We start from the raw sequence: 24,607 nt of genomic DNA on the forward strand, positions 1-24,607 counted from the left end.
CAGCAAAAGACCTTGTGAAGATGCTGGAGGAAACAGGTTCAAAAGTATCTATATGCACAGTAAAACGAGTCCTATATCGAAATAACCTGAAAGGCTGCTCAGCAAGGACGCTCACTGCTCCAGAACCGTCATAAGAAAAGGCCGGCTACGGTTTGCAATTGCACATGGGGACAAAGATCATACTTTTTAGAGAAATGTCCTCTGGTCTGATGAAATTAATATAGAACTGTTTGGCCATAATGACCATCGTTATGTTTGGAGGAAAAAGAGGGACGCTTGCAAGCCGAAGAGCACCATCCCAACCGTGAAGCACGGGGGTGGCAGCATCATGATGTGGGGGTGCTTTGCTGCAGGAGGGACTGGTGCACTTCACAAAATAGATGGCATCATAAGGATGGAAAATTATGTGGATATATTGAAGCAACATCTCAAGACATCAGTGTGGGACATCAAGTTAAAGCTTGGTCGCAAATGGGTCTTCCAAATGGACAATGACCCCAAGCATACTTTCAAAAGTTGCGTCAAAATGGCTTAAGGACAACAAAGTCAAGGTATTGGAGTGGCCGTCACAAAGCCCTGACCTCAATCCTATAGTAAATTTGTGGAACGTTCTAAAAAAGCGTGTATGAGCAAGGAGGCCTACAAACCTGCTTCAGGCCAACATTCCCCCAACTTATTGTGGGAAACTTGTGGAAGGCTACCCAAAACGTTTGACCCAAGTTAAACAATTTAAAGGCAATGCTACCAAATACTAATTGAGTGTATGTAAACTTCTGACCCACTGGGAATGTGATGAAAGAAATAAAAGCTGAAATAAATAACTCTCTCTATTATTATTCTGACATTTCACATTCTTAAAATAAATTGCTGATCCTAACTGACCTAAGGCAGAGAATTTTTACAAGGATTAAATGTCAAGAATTGTGATAAACTGAGTTTAAATGTATTTGGCTATGGTGTATGCAAACTTCCGACTTCAACTGTATATAGAATTCCTAATTTTCTCGGCAAGTCAGTTCAGAACAAATTCTTATTTACAATGACGGCCTAGGAGCAGTGCGTTAATTACCTTGTTCAGGGGCAGAACCTGTTTATGTTTCATCCCCTCAATTTTGAGCAGACGCTAATAAATCGGATGTACCAATGAACATTCATTCTGTTTGGTCGCACGCACATTATGGTACCACGTATCGCTAGAAGCATTTTAGTCTAATAAGATTGTTATTCTAGCTGTTTAGTCGTGTTTTATAAATGTGCAATAAGCATACAATAATTATATAAGGAATTTGCAACTCGTTCTAATTCTAAGAAATTTGGTAGTGGACAGGCTAGCATGCTGTTCAAACAGTTGGAGACGAACAGAAGGTTGTGTTCATAACAATTCAACTGTTTTGCCTTGTTCGTAGAATTCAGAGCTTGTGAAATTATACCTAGATCCAAGTTGGCTAAACTTGAAATACAAATATTAGCTGGCTACTCACTAGCACGTTGGCTTGTGCTTGAGAGATTGGCCTCATAAACAGTGTTAATTTTCTACAATGCCTACTGCATTGGGGCGGCAGTGGTAGTCTTTTGGTTAGAGCATTGGACTAGTAACCGGAAGGTTGCAAGTTCAAACCCCCGAGCTGACAAGGTACAAATCTGTCGTTCTGCCCCTGAACAGGCAGTTAACCCACTGTTCCTAGGCCGTCATTGAAAATAAGAATTTGTTCTTAACTGACTTGCCTAGTTAAATAAAGGTAAAATACAAATTGTTAGTGAATGTGCATGGTTCAGGTTAAATTTGTAAACAAAAAGAGCATTTTTATAGACAGACCTGAAAGCCAAATCAGTGTTTATTGAACAGAAAAGTCAGTACAACTATTTTAAAAAAATAATGACATTATTAGTGGGTTTTATGGTTGTGGAAGGCATATATATTCAGTCAAGGTATAATTTTACAATCTCTGAATTCATTAGATTATTGCTGACAGATTTAAATGTAGTGTATATTTGACCTTTAATTGTACAACAAAGCTTAGAGATGTTTTTATATATATATTTTAAAATCGAGATATATATCGTGACTCGCGCATAAGTAAAAAATATATTAAAAAATATCAAGATATGAGTTTTAGGCCATATCGCCCAGCCATAATCCAGAGTATCCCAAACATGGTCTATAGGTGACATGTCTGATGAGTATGCAGTCCATGGAAAAACTGGGACATTTTCAGCTTCCAGGAATTATGTACTGATCCTTGAGAAATGGGGCCGTGCATTATCATCCTGAAACATGAGGTGATGGCGGCACACGACAATGGGCCTCAGGATCTCGTCACGCTATCTCATTCAAATTGCCATCGATAAAATGCAATTGTGTTCGTTGGCCGAAGCTTATGCCTGCCCATACCATAACCCCACCACAGGGCACTCTGTTCACAATGTTGACATCAGCAAACCACTCACCCACACAGCGCCATACTCGCCATCTGCCCGGTACAGTTGAAACTGGGATACATCCATAAAGAGTCCACTTCTCCAGCATGCCAGTTGCCATCGAAGGTGAGCATTTGCCCACTGAAGTCGGTTACGACGCCAAACTGCAGTCAGGTCAAGACCCTGGTGAGTACAATGAGCTTCCCGAGACGGTTTCTGACAGTTTGTGTAGAAATTATTTGGTTGTGCAAACCCACAGTTTCATCAGCTCTCCGGTTGATGGATATTGGTTGGTCTCAGATGATCCAACAAGTGAAGAAGCCAGATGTGGAGGTCCTGGGCTGCCGTGGTTACACATGGTCTGCGGGTTGTGAGGCTGGTCAGACGTACTGCCAAATTCTCTAAAACAATGCTGGAGGGGGCTTATGGTAGAGAAATTAACATTAAATTCTCTGGCAACAGCTAAGGTGGACATTCCTGCAGTCAGCATTCCAATTGCACGCTCCCTCAAAACTTGAGACATCTGTGGCATTGTGCTGTGTTTCAAAAATGCATATTTTAAAGTGGCCTTTTATTGTCGCCAGCACAAGGTGCACTTGTGTTATGATCATGCTGTTTAATCAGCTTCTTGTTATGCCACACTTGTTAGGTGGATGGTTTATGTTGGCAAAGTAGAAATGCTCACTAACAGGGATGTAAACAAATTTGTGCATAACATTTGAGAGAAATAAGCTTTTTGTGTCACACCCTGATCTGTTTCACCTGTCCTCGCCCTTCTCTTAGGATGGATGGGCATCTACGGGAACGCAGGAGTGAGAGGTGGTCTGGTCTTGGGCACACTCATTCATCTGTTGTTGCTCGTTCATCTCCGAACGAATCCGGGAGTCCCCGAAGGCAGTATTTCCGAGAAGACCTGAAGCCACCCGAGCTCCCTCAAGAATCATCGGCGACGGGTGAGTCAGATACACCGGAACCTATGCAACTGGGCAGAGCTAGATGAGAGTTTTACGGACACTACCCTAGTTTCTGAATTAGGTATCCCCACTCAACTCCTCTCTGTTCCCATGGACGCTAGAGCACTGGACGGCCGCTCCATTGGTAGAGTTACCCACAGCAATGTTCTTGTTAAACTGCTGGTTTCAGGAAATCACAGTGAGGCTATACAGCTTCTCATCATTGAGTCCCTCCATGTTCCTGTTGTTTTGGGATCTTCTTGGCTCCAAAAACACAACCCCGTTATTAACTGGACCACGAGTTCAATCCTGGGTTGGAGTCCGTTCTGACATTCTCATTGCCTCAAAGCAGCGCAGCCGTCCCCGAGACGGCCTTCTCAGAGCTTAAGTCAAGCCTTGGATTTCTCTTCCGTCCCCGCAGAGTATCATGACCTCTTCAGCAAGGTACGGGCTACTTCTCTTCCCCCGCATCGTCCCTACAATTGTGCTATTGACCATCTCCCAGGTACCACACCGCCTCGTGGTCGGCTATATTCCCTATCCTAGAGACCAAGGCCATGGAGGAGTATATTGAGGATTCTCTGGCTGCTGGAGGTATCCGTCCTTCTGCATCACTTGCCGGCGCATAGTTTTTCTTTGTGGAAAAGAAGGACAAGACCCTGCGTCCGTGCATTAACTACCGGGGCCTTAATGACATAACGATCAAGAATCGTTACCCCCTACCATTCCTCTCCTCGGCTTTCGAACCTCTCCAGGGCGCTAACCAACTTCTCCGAGCTGGACTTTTGGTATGCCTACCACCTGGTTTGGATACGCGAAGGGGATGAGTGGAAGACAGCCTTCAACACTGCCAGTGGACATTATGAGTACCTGGTCATGCCGTTTGGTCACACCAGCGTGGTCTTCCAGGGCCTGGTAAACGATGTGCTCCGGGATATGTTAAATCGTTTCATGTTTGTCTACCTCGACAACATCCTGTTTTTTTTCCTTTCTGGGATATGTAATCACTGAAGGATATGTCCAGATGGACCCGGAAAAGGTGAAAGCAGTAGTGGATTGGACCCGTCCCGTCAGTTTGTGGTTGAGGTTGATGTTTCTGTCATTGGAGTGGGGGCTGTCCTGTTCCAGAGATCCATCCAGGACCAAAAGCTCCATCCCTGTGCCTTCCTGTCCCATCATCTCAACTCTGCAGAAAGAAACTATGACGTGGGTAATCGAGAACTCCTGGTGGTCAAGATGGCACTGGAGGAGTGGAGACACTGGTTGGAGGGAGCAGAACATTCATTTTTGGATTGGACCAAAGAATTTGTAATATCTCCGCACAGCCAAGCGCCTTAACTGCAGGCAGGCCTGGTGGGCTCTGTTATTCACCAGGTTCAACTTCACCATTTCCTATCGCCCAGGGTTCAAGAATGTTGAACCTGATGCCCTCTCTTGCCTGTACAGTCCCGTTGCCACATCATCTGACTCCGAGACCATCCTCCCTACCCCATACCTTGTGGCTGCTGTGGGCTGGCATATTGAGACTTTGGTCCACAAGACACAACGTTCCCAGCCTGCCCCTGGAGGGGGCCCAGCTAACCGGTTGTTCGTCCCTAATTCAGTCCGGTCCCGGGTCCTGGAATGAGCTCATTCCTCAGGGCTTACATGTAATGGCCTTCCTTCGACAACATTTCTGGAGGCCCACAATGGTTCCTGATGCCTCTCTGCCTTCGTCGCCGCATGCACCATTTGTGCTCAGAATAAGACTCTGAGGCAAGCCCCTTCTGGCCTCCTTCAGCCACTACCTGTCCCTCATCGTCCCTGGTCCCATATCTCCCTGTACTTTGTCACTGGGCTCCCTCAGTCTGATGGTAACAAGCGGGTTTTTCAAAGCCACCCATTTCATCCCTCTCTCCAAACTACCCTCTGCCAAATCGATGGCCCAGCTCATGGTGCAGCACGTCTTCAGGATCCACGGACTCCCGGTAGACATGGTCTCCGACCGGGGTTCTCAGTTCTCGTCTCAGTTCTGGAAACCGTTTTGCACCCTTATTGGGTCGTCAGCCAGCCTGTCCTCTGGATTCCAACCCCAATCCAACGGCTAGTCAGAGCGAGCGAACCAAGATCTTTTGCCTGTCCACGACCATTCTCTTGCCTGCCCCTTGGATACTAATAACCATCTGCCTACCGTGTCTGCATCTGGGTCTCACCCTGTACCTCTATATTTTGTGCTTATGAAACATGGAAACAACACTTTACCTGTTGTGTGTATATTTAAGTTCAGTATAATTTCTGATAGTTTTTTTGTTTTGTTTCTTCTCATTTTTGTTGTTTATTTCACTTGGTTTGGCGAAGTAAACATTTGTTTCTCACGTCAATAAAGCCCCTTTTACTTTAACTGAATTGAGAGAGAAAGAGGAAAAACAAATCCAATGTGAAGCACAAACTTTACCTTCTGTGGTTCAACAATGAGTATGGAAGCAAAGAAACACGCTAAATCACACAGATTACTAGTGATGGGTGAAAAATAAATCGATACAGTTACACATGGCAATATTATTTTTATTGTAAAGATTTGTTACTGTAGGTTTTTAAATAGTGAGCCAGGCTAACTTGTTTTCACCACTTTTATTTCCCTGACTAATCAAAACTCGTTTTCTCATGCATTTACTTGTAACTCTGCAGCAGACACACAGTGAGCAATATGTTCGGAACATCAAATCGCAATAAAAATCACAGTATCGAATTGAAATACATATATAATCATAATACATGTTCTATCGGCACCGAAGTATCGGGATAAAAATTGTATTGTGAAGTCCCTGGCAATTCCCAGCAATGCAGATTAAACACACTACATGCAAATTGCACACAATTCTGTGGACCTTTTTTCCAGCCATGTAGAAAATCACCTCAGAGCTCAGGGTAGTTGGAGCGGTCAATAGTAATTTCCTCTGTGTGTGGATCTTTACGAGGTGTGCTAGACTCCCCAAGCAGACCCAAACCCTATTACATGGCAGGTCCCACCCACACCCACACACACACACACTGGCCATTACCCAGGCTCAGAGACCATGTCTTCCAATTTCATTTCAGCTCCATATGTTTTCAGCCAAATTGCAAATCCCACTGATTGCTTTGCTCCTGTAAGGTCTTCCAAAATCCATTCAGCTCCCACAGTTCCAGCCAAATGTCCATTGATCATGGATCAGCAGTCTTTTGCCTGTCTTTCACTCTCTTTTCAACCACCTCTCCTATGTGAGATACAATGGAGGCATCTTCCTGTCTTTCTCCGAGTCGTATTGAACCAGGCCACAGCATGGCCAGTCTCAGCTCAATCCATCCAGACACTTTTGTCACTTCTCCAATACAAGCCATTAGCTGATCTTTATGGATCCAAAAGGTAAATACAATCCCTTCCTAGAGTCAAAGAGGGAACCAAAGCACCAAAAATAACCTTCAAGACAAGCAAGGAACTAGTTGAGTGTTGTTGGGTTTCTATCATAAAAAAAGACAGGTCTGGATCTATACTTCCAGCTCGGAAGTAGGACAGAACTAGTTCCTTTCTGAAAGTATGTTCCAGATAAGAGTGAATCGTCTTTATTATGACTTGTGACTGTTGGGTTGGAGCCAATCAAATGTGCACATGTTTTATGCCTGTGCGCATACACGGCTATTGGATATTGGAATGTTCCGCCTGCCTTCGCCTGGTATGGACAAATCATTCATGTGATCCAGGTTCTAGTCTCTGACAGAGAAAGGGGAAGTTTACATTCACACGACCCAGATTAATTCCATTTTTCTTATTTGATCTCTTATCTGTTATTTCTAGCCAGGGCTGCGTGTCAATATTCGACAACAGCTTCCTCTTGTTGCCTCCCTTTCCTTTATCCATGGTGATCTGTGAGTCCTGGACAGGTCTAAAGTGAGTAACCTAGCTCGCACACTTTGTATCCTGGGGGCGGCAGGTTAGAGCGTTGGGCCAGTAACCGAAAAGTTGCTGGATCGAATCCCCGAGCTGGCGAGGTAAAAAATCAGTCGTTCTGCTGCTGGAACAAGACAGTTAACCCACTGATGGTTTTACCACAAAAAAACAATTGTTTATGTATAGCGAATGTTCCCAGTCTGGTATCGGCACGTGCGCTCTAGCACACAGCTCGCAGATACAGTGTGGGTATAACCTACCCGATGAGATTATTATGGACAAAAGCTCGATATCATTTTTATTTGTCAAACAGCAGCCAAGCATCGATGATCATGTCATCAGAATAAGACCCTCGATACTTATTGAAAGGAGCATCAAGCTCATCACCTTGCACTTTCAGCACCCTGTGATGTTCATCATTATTTCATCTGAAGCCTTAATCAATTGCATGCTTTCCCTTGATAGCGTGATAGTTGTTATCAGACATGTACTTCACTCACACAAAAAGGTTGGATGGAAACCTGGTTAATGTCAAGCCATTTTGATGATGCTGGAATTATATTTTGGACGAACGTGCATATGCCTAAAGGAAACTTTTGAAGTAGCTTAAATCAGATTAAAACAGTGACTGGTTGTTTTTATGCCACATATAAAAAAGGTAACATATTTTCAAAGTTAAATGACAAATATTTAAACGTTTCCTGAATAAATGGGCCTGCCGGGAGCATATGTGGCATCATTACTATAAGACAACATGGGCGAATGATGAACCGCAACAGTCTGCAAATCGCCAGTCTGTGCACAACACCCCCCGGTCCCATCCCCTAGCTAATGAATATCTGACATCATCCAGGCTCAAAACTGGCCATCGTCAATAACCCTATGACTGTCACCTGAAAGATGTCCAAGGCGACCCACACTTAGAGCCATGTTTCCACTCTCAGTCTTACTTTCCATTTACCCTTTCAAATTAAAGGCCACCATTCAGTTCCATAAACTAAGCAGACAGACAGGGTACAGGAGGGCTGCCAAGCCATTACACAGAGAGAGACAGAGAGAGAGAGAATTTTGTTCCAACAGCCAGGGGAGAAATATTTTAACTGTTTGAAGTAACCCAACTGAAATCCAGATATTGGTTAAAATATGAATTTGTTCAGAAGGTGAAAGTGGGCTGAGGGAAGGTTTGCTTAGTTTTTCTATCCAACGTCTAGCAATGAAGCCCTTTATCCACTTTCCCAGAGTCAGATGAACTTCTGGATACCATTTTTATCTCTCTGTGTGCAGTTAGAAGGAAGTTGCCAACTGGAGTTAGCGGAATTGCTAACTAGTGTTAGCGCAATGGTGTTACCACAATGATCCCATTGAGATACATTTTTTTAAAGGGAGCACTGGCCCAGCAAGCTTTCACTGACTGTCTGGATTAGATTTGTGGATTTATAATTAAACATGTTTATTTACATTTTGGTGTTTGGAGAACACACCAGGGGGTTTCTTATCCCTGAAGTTGTGCTGTGTTTCAACCCAAAACAAACTTACTCCCTCAAACAACAGTATTTTAGGGAGTAGGGGAGGGTAAGCATTGAGAAACAGTCAGGCATGGTCAACCTGAAATAAACTCAAGAAAAAACTTCCACAAAACTTTTGGATTGATAATAGTGGCTGTCATTAAGTCAGCCAATTGGTGACAGTTGTGTTGGTAAGAGGAGAGGCAGCCTCACAGAGAACGAGATGGAGAGGGAGATCTGACATCTAAGGACACTGTCAAAATCAAATGAAATCAAATTTATTTATATAGCCCTTCGTACATCAGCTGATATCTCAAAGTACAGAAACCCAGCCTAAAACCCCAAACAGCAAGCAATGCAGGTGTAGAAGCACGGAGTCAGAGTCAGTTACACACTGACATGGAGAGAAAACCCAGGAGAGAGGTGGAAAGAGAGGAGGAAGGGGAGAGAGGAAAGCGACAGGGAGAGGGGACAGACAAATTGACGGGTATCCAGGAAAAAGAGAGGGAAAGAGAGGAATGAGCGAGAGACGAGTGACGAGTGAGAGGTGTGAGAAAAGGGGAGAAAGGGAGTGAGAAAAGGGGAGAAAGGGAGTGAGAAAAGGGGAGAAAGGGTACACAGCTGGGCCCAAACATGTACCCCTGGTCCCTATGGAGCTCCTGGTGCCCCCCTGCCCTCCTCTTCAATCAGAGGTAATGAGGCCTCCAGCTCTGACATCTGTGCTCCTATCACTGATTAGACACATCCCTGAACAAGCACTGAGAAAACCAGACACCACAGATTACCATAAGCACAGCCAGACACCACACATGAGTGATGTTCCCCTAAACAACAGGGAACCGCACACTAAACTACAGTACCACAGAGACAACCAGCCAGATACCACAAATCAGATTTATGTACCAGGTGCGGAAATAGCAAGATAATGCAATATCCGAACAATTCATGCATTCACACTCACAGAGAGGTAGAACCAATCACTGGATTGGGAATACAGTGGTCGTACAATAAAATACTTCCTGAAACAGTTAGGCCCGCTTTATTACAGCAAGCCAAGGATCAACTTACCCAGGAGGATCCGAGGGGTACTGAGAAATCCAGCAGAGAAGAACACCTCATAATTCATAACTCATTATTCATATTAACTGAACTCTGGCCCACACAGAACTTTACCGTGTCATGACGACAGTAAATAGGCATAGCCCAACCTAACCAGAGCAGAGTCATCCACCTACAGTAGCCTATCGTACCCACATGTAAACATGACATCAGATGACTGCAGGCAGGAAGAGATATAGTTATCTGTACTAACAGTCTGGGCCTTCATTGGAGCTCTGGGCAGAGAGAAGAAAGTAAGTCAGAATGAGAGATAGAGAGAAAGAGAGGGACTCTTATCCCTTCGTCAGACACACAGTGCGTGCATAGTGTGTGCATGTGTATACTTGTGTGTGTGTGTGGTGTTGTGATAGAGAGAGAGAGCACGAGAGATCAGAGCCTTTCAGGCACGGACACACACACACCTGGCCGCGTTACCATGGTACCTCACCTCCTCTCTGGGCTGTAATGAGTGTGAAGGCATTCCCTACAGACCCCCTCTATGCCCAGCAGGCACTAGAGCGTGACTCAGTACCAGAATTGACCGAACATCCCTTATGTATATAGTGCCACAACCCTCCATCTCTTCTTCAGAGGCTGACACATAAAGGGGTAATATGTGACTTGTTCCCTGGAGGTGATAGAAATAACACATTTTAATGGATTGATTCCCCTAGACAAGTAGACTACTGGTTCCGCATGGTATGGTCAGATATTGTGTAACTAGTTATTGTTTATTGTGTGTGGTTATTGCGACATTTATTTCCCTTTTATTCAATTGGGTCCATTGTGAGAGATCAAACGGGAATTTCCTTGGTAAGTAGGCCACCACTTTGTTTCACTATGACGTGTTACTGAGCGCTTACAAAGTCTCACTGTGTGTGTCGTCTTTCCTTCACTATCAGTTGATTAAATAATGAGTGACAGTCCAGTGACAACACTACGATTCCCATTCCAGTGAGGCCAGCATTCCCTCAGTTGATCTATTCTTAAGGGACCCCTTAAATACTACATAAGGTTTGGCAGGGACGGGGGGAGCCGTTACGCAACGGGAAGCCACGGCTCCTGAGAGTCAGGGTGGGTATAAACGGGCTTGTGATACACCCTCAACCCGCACAGACACGAGTCTGACTGTCGCTGCACGTAGGCTATGCTACATCAAATCACTAGCCTACTCATGGCATATAGTTTACCTTTTGCAAAAGGTCAATGTAAATCTATTTATGTTCCTCTGATCAGATCGTGAGTGACAGCCCACAACAAGCCACGGGTCAGAATAAAAACAAGTGTCAAATTATTCGGTGAGAACAGCCTTCTAACATACGGCAGTATACCAAGATAGGGAATGTTGGTATTGTTGAGGATGCCTATTATTAACGCCTGTTGATATCCATTGCCAGTCCTCTAACAGGCAGAATCCCAGGTTACTGCCTATTAAATACCTGATATACTACAGTTCGAAAGTGAATTGTAAACTTACCACCCAAAACTAAAACAAAGTAACAACTTCAACACCTCACTCTAGATACAATGTAGCCTAAAAATAATCAGAAACAGTGCCGTTGGCTGAACAACATTGACTTTTCAAAATGTCACTACAAGCAGAACTTGTTTGACAGTTGGCCAATTGGAATGGCAGATAAAACCCGGAATACTTGCCCATACCATATCCTTCTACTGTGAAAACAGTCATAACAACACCCGACAAAAAAATGGGTTACACTGAAGCCATTATCTTACCTGCAAGACACTGTGATTTCAACTTTGGTGGCGGGGATGGAAGCATTGAGCGGGTCGAAATCTCCTATCGACGCCATGTTGACGAAGCTATTACAGTTGTTCATGGTGAAAAATATTTTTGTCCAACCCCTTTCAGCAGCAACAATCGAACAAACTACACCTCCTTTTGCGAAACGAGAATGAATGCATGTGGACTGAACGAAGAGGAATGCTCCGAAGCAGGCTACTAGCGGTGGGTTGATGTCACTTCAACAGTCAGCGTCACCTACTTGCGCTGCGAGCGGAATGTGCGCCTTAGACAAAATAATTCCACAGATGCCCATCTGATAAATAGTCTACAATCATAAGATACCTACAGTAAGGACACTAGTCATCAAATAGCAGTTAGGCTACACTGCCCCTGTCATGACTTATAATAATAGATAGAGCGAGTGTGTGTGTTTGTGTGTGTGTCTGTGTGTAATAGGTCTTAAAGTGTTCCAAATTATATTTTATTATTTATTTTCCCATCATAATTTTCCCGACACCAGGAAAAGTAATTACAAAGAAAGTATGTGTTTACTATGTTTGGATAGAAGACATTTGATCCCAGGGGTGGCTCATCATTTTCATTACCCAGTATTTTTCAGGACTGACCTCCACCTCTAAATATAGCTCAAAAGCAGACCCTCTGTTAACTGGTGAGAGAAACCATTACCACACCTTTAGGCAACCAGCCAGCACTCATCAAAGAGTTACTGTAAGTGATGCCCAAATAGATCCTTTGAAATATGTACATTCACATGCACGCACACACACAAAACACACAGTCATGACGCGGAATGCGCACATGCATGGACGCACACACATGAAACCACACACACACACACACACACACACACACACACACACACACACACACACACACACACACACACACACACACACACACACACACACACACACACACACACACACACACACACACACACACACACACACAGAGAGAGCGAGAGAGAACGAGAGAACGAGAGATACAGAGACACACACAGTATACACTACTGTATAAACATATGCATGAAACATGAAACAGCATCCATTTCCACTCATAGGTGTGAGGAATCCGGGTGAAAGTAACACGGTAGCCTATTTAACACATGACCACACAGGTCAGGAGAAAGACGATTCCACGTGGAAGTCCATGCCTGTGTCCTCTGTTTTATACAGTAGGCCTATTTCACTCTATTTAGTGACGTGTATGTATGGCAACAGTCTTGCGCTCTCAGACCAGGAGTAATTGACCCCACTTGTATTGATTGAGTGCCCTCCTACACCCCGACAGAGCAGCTTGAATATAATAGAACAGCCTATAATGTCAGCTGCCCACTCAGCTGTAACAGGTCAATGTGTTAATGATAGTGAGCCTACTGCAAGGTATATGGGCAATCCTACTTTAAAATGTGTGCAAAAACTAAAAAATACTGATTTCACAGTTTAACAAACCATACAACTTTATGAACAATGACGACTTTGAACAATTTCCACTGAAAAATTTACAAAAATGAATTGAGTGGAAGAACTGTGCAGATGCAAACTTTTGGTAACGGAATGATGGTAAAATCTCCCTCAAGTTTTTATGTGACCACGTTTTCCAAAAGTTATATCATGGCTCCTTGAGTTAGAAAAAAATCTCTTTTGGTTATTGAATTACAGTAAGTGAAGAGTATTTACACCCGTTAACAGAATTATGGTAACATAATTACATCATGGGTCCCTGAGCTGTACTACACAGACAGAAATGCATAATTATGGATTTGATTGTCATTCTCCCTATGTCTCCCCAAGTTTGGACATCACAGCACAGTAGAGGTAAATTGTAGTGCAATACAGCACAGCAGAGCAGAGTAGGGTAGAGTAGAGTTCAGTACAGTAGAGTAAAGTAGAGTACAGTACATTACAGTTCAGCACAGTATAGTTCAGTGCAGTACGACTGTACTTTACTGTACTGTACTATACTCTACTTTTCTTTACGGTACTGTCTCGTATTGTATTGGACTGTACTCTACTTGCTCGACTGACTGTACTGTACTGAACTGTATTGTACTGTACTGTACTCTACTTATTGTAATGTATACTGTACTATACTGTGCAATCCGTAGACACACGTCTACGATAGGTTCAGATTTGGTCCAGTCATGTCCGTCTGTGGACATTAACATCAAGGCTAGGGTGGACTGATCAAATTTCAACTACTTTTTAACGTCCATGGTCGTCCGGTGTTGGTCGGCGCTCAGCAGGTGAGGATGCTAGTTAATGTAAATGGAAAGAGAGAGGGGTCATGGGTAGGAGTCAGTAAGAGCTGGGAGGGGTGACATTAACTGGAGAGTGAGAGACAAAGGCACACAGAGAGAGAGAGAGAGAGAGAGAGAGAGAGAGAGAGAGAGAGAGAGAGAGAGAGAGATAGTGAAAGGGAGCCTGATAGATAGATAGATATGAACATGTACTGTAGAGAGGTGAGGGAGGGGTAGTCCAAACTGTTATAACACTCTTGCTTTGATCACGATGTGACAAGAAAGAGAAAGAAAACAGTTATGAGCTGAACATAACAGTATGATTACCGAATTACGAAGTTTTAATCACTTGATAATTCATAAACAAAATTAATATCAGTAAAATCACTTTAATGAATTGGTAAGTCTACCACTGCTTGTTACTTCTGCGAACTTTAATTATCCTCCCTCCTCATGAGGGAGAGAAATGAGAAAATATCTCAAAGATTACAGAAGGTTAACAATTTCTCCAAAACATTGATATTAGTTGGCAGGAGTCTCTATGTCAACATTATTGTGTTTTGACGTATTTCTGATATCATTTAACTTCTGGTGAATGTTTTGTAAGACCCCCTTTCCATCTGTTTATCCAGAAATCAGAGCCTTTAATTATGCCACATTTTTAAGATAGAAAATGGTTGAAAAATGTATCTATGCCTTAACTTCCCAAAAACATAGACTCTTTCATTTGATACCCAATTTGATATGCTCCCATGAACTTCACATGTTGGTGCTCATGGGTCTTTTAAATGGAAATGCCCGTATGTCATTAATAAAATACACCCCATAACCCCATGATCTGTGTACTGAGGTCCAGAACATCTCCATGACATTTCTTCCCCTATTCCTCTCGTCCCTCTCTCCATCCTCTCACCACCCTCTCTATCCTCCCCCAGCAGATGCCAGGAAACTCACTCTGGCTGGGTCCAAAATGGCACATTATTCCCTGTATGTGAGGTAAGCATTGTTGTGTTTGGCATCGACCCTCTCACTGTTTCTCAGTTGAATCAATCTATCTTGCTCCCTCTCTTGGTCAACCCATTATTCCAAAAGCCAAATTACACAACCTGTGACTTAACAGGGAAATAAAGGGTATTGCAGAAACATCTACCTGTGTATCTACAGGCACTGAAGGGAGTGATGATTCAAGCAGGGTTAATATGATCACACACACACACACACACACACACACACACACACACACACACACACACACACACACACACACACACACACACACACACACACAAGAGAGATTGGATGAATGTAGCCAGTCAGATAATCCCCATTACAAATTCCAAAGCCTAAAAATACTATCAGTCTCTTGCTACAATGGCCGCATCCCGAATGGCACCCCATTCCCTATACTGTGTAATACACTGCTTTTGGCCAGAGTATGGACCCTGGTGAAAAGTAGTGCACTATACAGGGAATAGGGTTCCATGTGGGACACAACCTATTTACCATACACCTCAGCTCTTTTCCCTCAGGTATAAAGGATACCAAACCAGGTTCAGAAAAGCACAGAAGATCCCTGTCAAACCCATATAGATTGAGCTTAAAATAACCCCGGACGGGAACTCTTATCCCATGTAGCCGCTATTGAGGTCAGTCTGTACATTAATTTATTATTAAACTATAAGAGTACCGTCTGGGTCCTGGTGTTAACTTGGGATAAAGTATGTTATAAATCCGAGAAACATAGAACAGACCAAGAAACCCTATCAGAATATACTGACAGTGCAGTAAGAATAATGGTTATTTTAAAACTCTGATTTTCAGCGTTTTAAAATGGAAATAATAATTGATGGAGAAACAATGCAGTGATTAGACAAATAAAATATGTCAGATTGTGTTGACAGGGCAGTAAGAATCATGGTTATTTTAGGAACACTGAATTAACTCTATATGGCTGGACCACATTCTATTACAGTTTTTTAATTGCTAACATGCATGGGTCAATACTGAAGTCAAAACTCTTTACCAATCTCGTCATCAAGCTCGAGACCCTGCCCTGTGCAACTGGGTACTGGACTTCCTGACGGGCCGCCCCCAGGTGGTGAAGGTAGGTAACAACATCTCCACCCCGCTGATCCTCAACACTGGGGCACCACAAGAGTGAGTTCTGAGCCCTCTCCTGTACTCCCTGTTCACCCACAACTGCGTGGCCATGCACACCTCCAACTCAATCATCAAGTTTGATTACCAACAACGACGAGACGGCCTACAGGGAGGAGGTGAGGACCCTCGGAGTGTGTTGTCAGGAAAATAACCTCACACTCAACGTTAACAAAACAAAGGAGATGATCGTGGACTTCAAGAAACAGCAGAGGGAGCAGTACCGTCCACATCAACGGGACAGTAGTGGAGAGGGTAGAAAGTTTTAAGATCCTCGGCGTACACATCACGGACAAACTGAATTGGTCCACCCACACAGACAGCGTGGTGAAGAAGGCGCAGCAGTGCCTCTTCAACCTCAGGAGGCTGAAGAAATTCAGCTTGTCACCAAAAGCACTCACAAACTTTTACAGATGCACAATCGAGAGCATCCAGTCCGGATTTATCACCGCCTGGTACGGCAACTGCTTGAGACTCATTTATTTTCTGGATGACCTGAAGAATCGACTTGTGCCAGCAGAGGGGTAAGAAACTCCCCGACCTTCGTTGTTGTGTGGGATAATGTGGCATTCCACTACTCTGCTGCAGTCAGACTGGTTTGCTGCACATCTCAGGATGTCAGAACTATTCCTGTCTCCATATTCCCCCTTCCTAAACCCCATAGAGGAGTTTTTCTCTGTGTGGAGGTGGAAGGTTTATGACCCCCCCTCCACATCACCAGATGTCCTTACTGGATGCCATGAATGTGGGGTGTGGAGACACTTCTGAAGACTGCCAGGGTTGGATTAGACATTCCAGAAGATACTGTCCAAGATGCATCGCCAGAGAAGACATAAGGTGTGATGTTGACAAGAACTTGTGGCCAAATGCAGGAGAGAGGGAGAACTAGAACCCTCACAGTACTGTACAGTATGAGTGATTATACTATACATGTTGTTGATGTTTTTGTTGGTAATTATTATTGCAGCCCTGGAGTTTCAGGAATTTGTTTCAACTTTTTATTTTTCACAAGAAAATGACTAGATGCAAAGATAGAAAAAAATAAAGTCTGTTGAAGCAAATTGCGGCATTTCTGATTAATTCTTGTTACGTATACTTTAGTACAGTCAATAAAGTGAAAAGGTGTTATTCTTATTATATAATGAAATAATGATTTATGTGAAAAATCATTCAAACTTCAAAGAGAAGTTAATCATTTATGTAATGCTCCCTGTTGTTAGTGTTTTTTAGTTCAGTGTGTTATGAATGACAATGTATGCTTTCTGAGAGAGAATTGTAGCCAGTGTTCTGGTCGAACGAGCTTATTTTGAGACATGTAAATTAAGTGTTTTGGTGGTTTGAGTCAATTTTGGAGGTGAGATTAACTGTTTGGCCAAGATGCATGTTGGTAATGCAGACTGTGAAGAGTTTTGAAAAAGTGGCTTCAGTATTGACCGATGCTTGTTAGCAATTGATTTTTTTTTTTTTTTTTTTTTTTTTAAATATACAGTAGCTTGTGGTTTTTGGAACAGTGTTTATAAATGGAAATAGTCCGTGATACAGAAGTAATGCAGTGTTTATGGTGCAAGAGATTGTTCTGTTCTTATTGTACACATGAAACTCTGATGCACCAATTGTCGTACTTTAAATACTGATTCATTCCCATCACTTCTCTTCTTCAGGGGATGTACGGAACAAAGTAAAGGAACATGATGATTCCACCTTGCAGTGCCATCAAAAGGACAAAGAAGATAATGGAAAAAAAACAAGGATTTCATCGTAGTTCCTCCTCAATAAATGTATACACTGTTGTGCCTATGTAACCAGCGACCCATGATGACCCCACATATGTTGGGTCATGGGTCACATGCATAGGTAGGCACACAGGTGACCATGCAGGAAGTGGGAATTCACAGGTATATAGAGAGCATACTGTATAGTTCTCACCATGGTTTATACCTTGGATCTATGATATGCCTTTATGGAATTCTTGCAATGCTTTTACCTTCGCTGCAAACAAATGAGGAAACAGACCCAACCAAAGATCTACGTTTAGAAAGCAGGTTGATTTGCATGCGTTTCTGAACATTTGCAAATCCACCTGTGCTATCAGGAATTTACTACAAAAGTAAGGGCACCTGTCAAGGAGATTGGTTCATGGACATCGGATAGAATTGTTTTCCTGCAACAAATTAAAAACGGCCTGAACTGAATATCTAACGAAGAACAGGAGGAAGGAAAACAAATCTCCCGCTCCAAAGCTTTCTCTGTTTTGAAACCGTGTCATGTTCCCTAATGTGATACTGTATTATACTGCCACCAATTGGTGGCATTATGGCAACACACATCTCCACGTTGAAAGATATACCAGTTCATGTTATTTTTGACAGATGACATTTATTTCCACACTGCATATGAAATTAGAATCACTAAAAAGTCGGACTTTGCGCACAATATGTCCAGGAGGAAGAAAAACTGATTCTTATTTACATAAAGATGTCATCCCAATCTAGGGATCCTGGGCTAGTCCACACAGATTAGGTTGTGATACTGTACTACTATATCTACAGTATACGATTGACAGGCACTGATAATAACACACACCTCCATGTTTTGTTCCATTCTGTTCAGCCCGTTCCTGAATCAGATTGGGGGAATGGAATACGCGGGCACAGGAAAGCTCACTCAGAAATGTTTTATTCCTAAGTATTACTGCACTGTTGGAGCTAGAAACACAAGCATTTCGCTGCGCCTGCGATAACATCTGCAAATCTGTGCACGCGACCAATGAACTTTTGAGTTGATTTAAGATGGGGCATACGCCTGTGCACAGGTAACCTCACTTTACCTGGGCTCTGAAATGATTGACGCAGGCCATTGGATACAAACATGAAATGGAAGCTCAGAACTTTGGAGGTTTCAAAGTTTCACCACACACGTAAATACAAACACTTTGACAGAAAATTACAGATCAAACCACTTTTTGAAGTTTGAGGTTTGAATGTACTTGCACGATACAAAGAGAGTAAGACCACTATAGAGGTACTGTACACAGGCAAGTACAATGTTGGCTAAAGATACTCTCATCACAGCCCGTTGACTAACACAGAGAAGGTTTGTACTTTGGTCACACACAATCTGCAGGTAACGACATTAAAAGCAACACTTGAATTTGGTTGAGAGGAAAATCCACAAGCACATTTTGTAGTATGATGACGACACACCCTCATTGAGCTTTGTTTCTGTGGCAGAGATCAGCTACACCGTCCCACACCACTAGTTCACTGTGCTATTCCTACTGAGATATCCCTATTCCCCACTAAGGCTATATGAGTGTCCCATAGGGTTTGGCAGTAACAGCTGAAGTAAGACCAACCTCCATAGGGCCTTTATTTAGAAGACATCCCCCCCGCCTGCGTGATTCCACGCACTGTAGTGGATGATTCCTCTACGATATGTATAGAGAGGACACAGCATGAGACAGAACCATGGGCATTACACTGGAGTTTCACTGTCCTTCAGGTGAATACCATGACTGTTGTGCTACTCTCCTCCAACCTCGTCGAGTGAACGTCTTGTGTTGGTGAACTCAAGGGGTCATATGTGTGTCAGGGCTGGTCATCTGCCCTGTGACCATCTTCGGAGGCCCTTCATCCACGGATCATTGTGCAGAGCAGCAAGCAAATAGATTGAGTAGTAGATCCAGCAGGCAGCAATAGATCCATAGGCTGTAGTAGATCCAGAGTAATCTAGTAGGTCCCCAGAGTTGTGTCCGGTCACAGTCCAGAGGTCTCCTTCTCAGTGTCAATGGATGCCTTCCTCCAAAGAACCCTTTGCTTGCCAAATCTTCACTGTCCGGTCACTGTCACACAAGAAAGAACATGACATCGCTGGATCAACATGTGTATCAGAGGTTTGATTATCTCTCTTTTAGGTTAAACTATGACTTTGTTATTATAGTAACAGTGGGTTGATTTACTCAGAGGGTTAGGGTCAGGGTATGAACGGGATCATGGTCAAAGTTAGGAGATATATTCTCTGAAGGTAGGGGTTATAGTCAGACTCCTATGGCATTCGAGTGTCATGTTAGGGTTAGGCGATAAACTCACTCTGAGGCAGTGAATAGTTGGCTGCTGTTGGTAGCCAATCCGTTAACAGGGCTGTCATGTCCCCTCAGGTCTCCTAGCGGTGCCAGGGTATCAGCGTGCCACAGCTTCAGCAGACCTCCCCTGTCTGCACTCAGCATTACCGGGCACCCTGGCACAACACCCAGCGCACTTACCCAGTCAGAGTGGGCGCTCGCCGCCTGCTGTGGAGGAAGCAAGTACGCACTAGGTCAAAACAGGGCTACAAACTGTTGAAAAATAACTCCTTGAGACAATACATTTTGTTTACTACCATTACTGGTCTTATAATGATGATAATGTTGCAGCTAGCAAAAACAATTCAACAGAACAAGATTTGATGCTTACAAAGCAACATGCAATGTGAAAATCACAGCTATTGCATGTTTTTGAGTGCCTCGTCTCACTTTCAGGTACTAGCAGTACTGAATATACAGCTAGTGTCCAGTATGTCTCACCTGTACTAGTCGTTTCCGGGACAGGTCCCACTTCTTGATGCAGTAGTCTCTGGAGCTGCTGTAGAGGCTGTTCCCCTGAACAGCCAGAGAGACGATACACTCCTGGTGTGGTGGCTCAAAGTTGTGACAGGACACAATGCTGCCCTGGACACCCTCCGTCACCTCAAACATCTTCAGGGTGTGGTCCTTGGACCCCGTTAGGACCACGTCTTGACCGTTGCCCATCTGGTCGACGGTCAGACACAAGACCGGACCCAGGTGACCCGTCAGCTTCCCAGTAGACACAAACCTAGAGCATAAGGTCAGGGTTCAAGGAGAGTTCAGGGAGAGTTCCGATCTAGGATTCTTTGGTACAACTAAAGATCATACTTGGAAGTAATGAGCATTCACAAGCTATCTTTCCTACACTCTACATTCAGCACCTGTGCCTGTTCTGGCGTATGCAATTCCTCTCCTTTTATCTTCATTTTGTGCCACCTCCAGTCCTTCCTTCAACTAAACAAGATATTCAACTACTCTAGGTGGAAAAAAAACAGGATTTTTTTTGGCCTTCATTCTTACTTCCTGAGGTCCCACATGCGGACTAAGTTGCCGGAGGCAGAGTAGAGGTAGGATCCCGTAGGGTTCAGAGAAATCTGGTTGATCTGGTTCTCTCCTGGAGGGATGGATAGGGACCTGAGAGACACACAGCTGTCCCCTGAACTCACCTGGCCCGACGACCTGCGACACACACACATATAATACCATGTCAATGGGAATGACATTGTGTAAAAATACTTTTTTCATGTAGCCAATAAGAATCTGAAGTTCCCTGAGCTGTGTTGGAATGTGTTAGAATCTCCTAGAATGTGTTAGAATCTCCTAGAATGTGTTAGAATCTCCTAGAATGTGTTAGAATCTCCTAGAATGTGTTGAAAAAGGAACTTGGCATGCTCAACTCCAACTGTTGACATAACAAAGGTCTTCAGTTTATTACTAGAGGTGTATATAAATACTCCTGGTGTTTGTGTATATATATATATATACTCACGTGAGTGTGCGTATGCACTTGGCGGAGTCTCGGATGTCCCAGACCTTGATGTAAGCGGTGGAGACAGTGAAGACCAGGCTGGAACAGTATCTAACAGACACCACACTGCTGGGATGATCTCCCAGAGACATGATCTCTTGACCAGTCACCAGGTTCCACACCTTACACGTACGATCTGACAAAACACGCATACAAGCAGACGCAGGGGTTAGAGGTCGATGGTTAGGGGTTCCGATGAGTGTTAAATATGACAGACACGCCATCAACCATACCAGAAAGCTAGATGAAGCTAATACCAAATAATACGACTTACACTTATCTGAGCCTTTCAGGTGTGAGAAGTCTCTAGGGGTCATGGTTTAGAGGTCAAGGGTTGATTTAGTTTCCGAACATTATAGAACTAGAGAGCTGTACCTTTAGAGCCAGTGAAGAGCAGGTCATCAGTGCAGTCGACACACATGACAGGTTTGGTGTGTCCCTCAGCCACATAGACACACTGTAGTCTGGCAATATGGCTGCTCTTAGGGGATGACACGGGGTTGATCACCCCTCTGTAACAGGGACAAAAGACAATGTATTAAGTCTGTTAGGACTTAACTGTCCTAACAGACTCAAACTGTGGGGGGCAGGGGGGGGGGCACGGGCTAGAGGGATGTTCCTCAATGCTGGAACGGGGGCCCAGAGTGAAAAAGTTTGGGAACCCCTGTGTTAGGAAATTAGATATATGCAGTAGTATAGTATATAGATAGACATACAGTAGCGTTACATACCTTTGTCCATGATATATAATCGACTCTTCCATCCTGAAACACAAGACGTAGGTACTACTATGACCATCGGGACGTCGTACGAAACATGACATTTGTGGCAAACATTGTGTAGTGGTGTGTTAACGGCTTCATGCAACGGCTCTTACGTTTGTTTGGTGTCTGTGATTTTGGTCTTCTCTGTGGCTGTGGGCGAGGGTATGTGAGACTTTGCCTCTCGTGCCAGGTGTCCTTTGGGGTCCATAGGTGTGTGTTCCTTGACATCTAAGGGAGGTTGTCCTCCCTTCTCTAGCATCCTCCTGGGTGTTCGAGGTGAGCGTTCCAGTGATCTACTCTCAGCTCCCATTGAAGACCAGACTCCAGAACTACACAACACAGAGACAGACAGTTCAATTGATACCCACTGGATGATCAGCTGAAGTCATATACAGTCGTGGCCAAAGGTTTTGAGAATGACACAAATATTAATTTCCACAAAGTGTGCTGCTTCGGTGTCTTTAGATATTTTTGTCAGATGTTACTATGGAATACTGAAGTATAATTACAAGCATTTCATAAGTGTCAAAGGCTTTTATTGACAATTACATTAAGTTGATGCAAAGTGTAAAGGAATGAATATGAATATGTACATAAAAATATATGAACGAGCAATGGCTGAACGGCAAGATGCAGTAGATGGTATAGAGTACAGTATATACATATGAGATGAGTAATGTAGTATGTAAGCATTATATAAAGTGGGATTGTTTAAAGTGGCTAGTGATGCATTTATAACATCAATTATTTCATTATTAAAGTGGCTAGAGATGAGTCAGTATGTTGGCAGCAGCCACTCAATGTTAGTGATGGCTGTTTAACAGTCTGATGGCCTTGAGATAGAAACTGTTTTTCAGTCTCTCGGTCCCAGCTTTGATGCACCTGTACTGACCTCGCCTTCTGGATGATAGCGGGGTGAACAGGCAGCGGCTCAGGTGGTTGTTGTCCTTGATGATCTTTTTGGCCTTCCTGTGACATCGGGTGGTGTAGGTGTCCTGGAGGGCAGGTAGTTTTCCCCCGGTGATGAGTTGTGCAGACCTCACTACCCTCTGGAGTGCCTTACGGTTGTGGGCGGAGCAGTTGCCGTACCAGGCGGTAATACAGCCGGACAGGATGCTCTCGATTGTGCATCTGTAAAGATTTGTGAGTGTTTTCGGTGACAAGCCAAATTTCTTCAGCCACCTGAGGTTGAAGAGGCGCTGCTGTGCCTTCTTCACCACGCTGTCTGTGTGGGTGGACCATTTCAGTTTGTCCGTAATGTGTATACCGAGGAACCTAAAACTTTCTACCTTCTCCACCAATGTGGATAGGGGGCTGCTCCCTCTGCTGTTTCCTGAAGTCCACGACCATCTCCTTTGTTTTGTTGACATTGGTGTCAGGAAAGTAACCTCACACTCACACTCTGAGGGCCCTCACCTCCTCCCTGTAGGCCGTCTCGCCATTGCTGGTAATCAATCCTACCACTGTAGTGTCGTCTGCAAACTTGATGATTGAGTTGGAGGCGGGCATGGCCATGCAGTCATGGGTGAACAGGGAGTACAGGAGAGGGCTGAGAATGCAACCTTGTGGGAACCCAGTGTTGAGGATTAGCGGGGTGGAGATGTTACCTACCCTCACCACCTGGGGGCGGCCCGTCAGGAAGTTCAGGACCCAGTTGCACAGGGTGGGGTCGAGACCCAAGGTCTCCAGCTTAATGACAAGTTTGGAGGGTACTATGGTGTTAAATGCTGAGCTGTAGTTGATGAATAGCATTCTTACATAGGTATTCCTCTTGTTCAGATGGGTTAGGGCAGTGTGATTGCGATTGCGTCATCTGTGAACCTATTGGGGTGGGAAGCAAATTGGAGTGGGTCTAGGGTGTGATATGGTCCTTGACTAGTCTCTCAAAGCACTTCATGATGACGGAAGTGAGTGCTACGGGGCGATAGTCATTTAGCTCAGTTACCTTCGCTTTCTTGGGAACAGGAACAATGGTGGCCCTCTTGAAGAATGTGGGAACAGCAGACTGGGATAAGGATTGATAGAATATGTCCGTAAACACACCAGCCAGCTGGTCTGCGCATGCTCCGAGGACGCGGCTGGGGATGACGTCTGGGCCACATACTGACTGATGGCAGCCCATTCTTGCATAATCCAGGCTTGGAGTTTGTCCGAATTTGTGGGTTTTT

General features: G+C 44.0%; 2 protein-coding genes across 7 annotated transcripts in view; both read right to left on the reverse strand.

Annotated features, from left to right (window-relative positions):
- LOC118392262 (copine-8-like) overlaps positions 1 to 11,859 on the reverse strand; it is a 118,816-nt gene extending 106,957 nt beyond the window's left edge. Inside the window, exon 1 of one of the 4 annotated variants that reach the window (XM_052460070.1) lies at positions 11,619 to 11,859. In XM_052460070.1, the coding sequence (XP_052316030.1) occupies positions 11,619 to 11,722 (104 nt within the window). In that variant the 5' untranslated portion in view covers positions 11,723 to 11,859. Of the gene's footprint in view, positions 1 to 9,851; positions 9,974 to 11,618 lie in introns of those variants that run through there. The other 3 variants (XM_052460071.1, XM_052460073.1, XM_052460074.1) reach the window with 3 other exon arrangements.
- Positions 11,860 to 18,401: 6,542 nt separating this feature from the next.
- LOC118392263 (kinesin-like protein KIF21A) overlaps positions 18,402 to 24,607 on the reverse strand; it is a 41,293-nt gene continuing 35,087 nt past the window's right edge. For all 3 annotated transcript variants that reach the window (XM_035784057.2, XM_035784055.2, XM_035784056.2), the window contains 8 exons: positions 22,553 to 22,768; positions 22,407 to 22,439; positions 22,051 to 22,187; positions 21,637 to 21,811; positions 21,168 to 21,326; positions 20,607 to 20,895; positions 20,134 to 20,333; positions 18,402 to 19,886 (listed from right to left, as the gene is read on the reverse strand). In XM_035784057.2, the coding sequence (XP_035639950.1) occupies positions 19,829 to 19,886; positions 20,134 to 20,333; positions 20,607 to 20,895; positions 21,168 to 21,326; positions 21,637 to 21,811; positions 22,051 to 22,187; positions 22,407 to 22,439; positions 22,553 to 22,768 (1,267 nt within the window). In that variant the 3' untranslated portion in view covers positions 18,402 to 19,828. The remainder of the gene's footprint in view (positions 19,887 to 20,133; positions 20,334 to 20,606; positions 20,896 to 21,167; positions 21,327 to 21,636; positions 21,812 to 22,050; positions 22,188 to 22,406; positions 22,440 to 22,552; positions 22,769 to 24,607) is intronic.

Source organism: Oncorhynchus keta, chromosome 13 (assembly GCF_023373465.1).
Source record: "Oncorhynchus keta strain PuntledgeMale-10-30-2019 chromosome 13, Oket_V2, whole genome shotgun sequence".
Taxonomy (NCBI): Eukaryota; Metazoa; Chordata; class Actinopteri; order Salmoniformes; family Salmonidae; genus Oncorhynchus; species Oncorhynchus keta.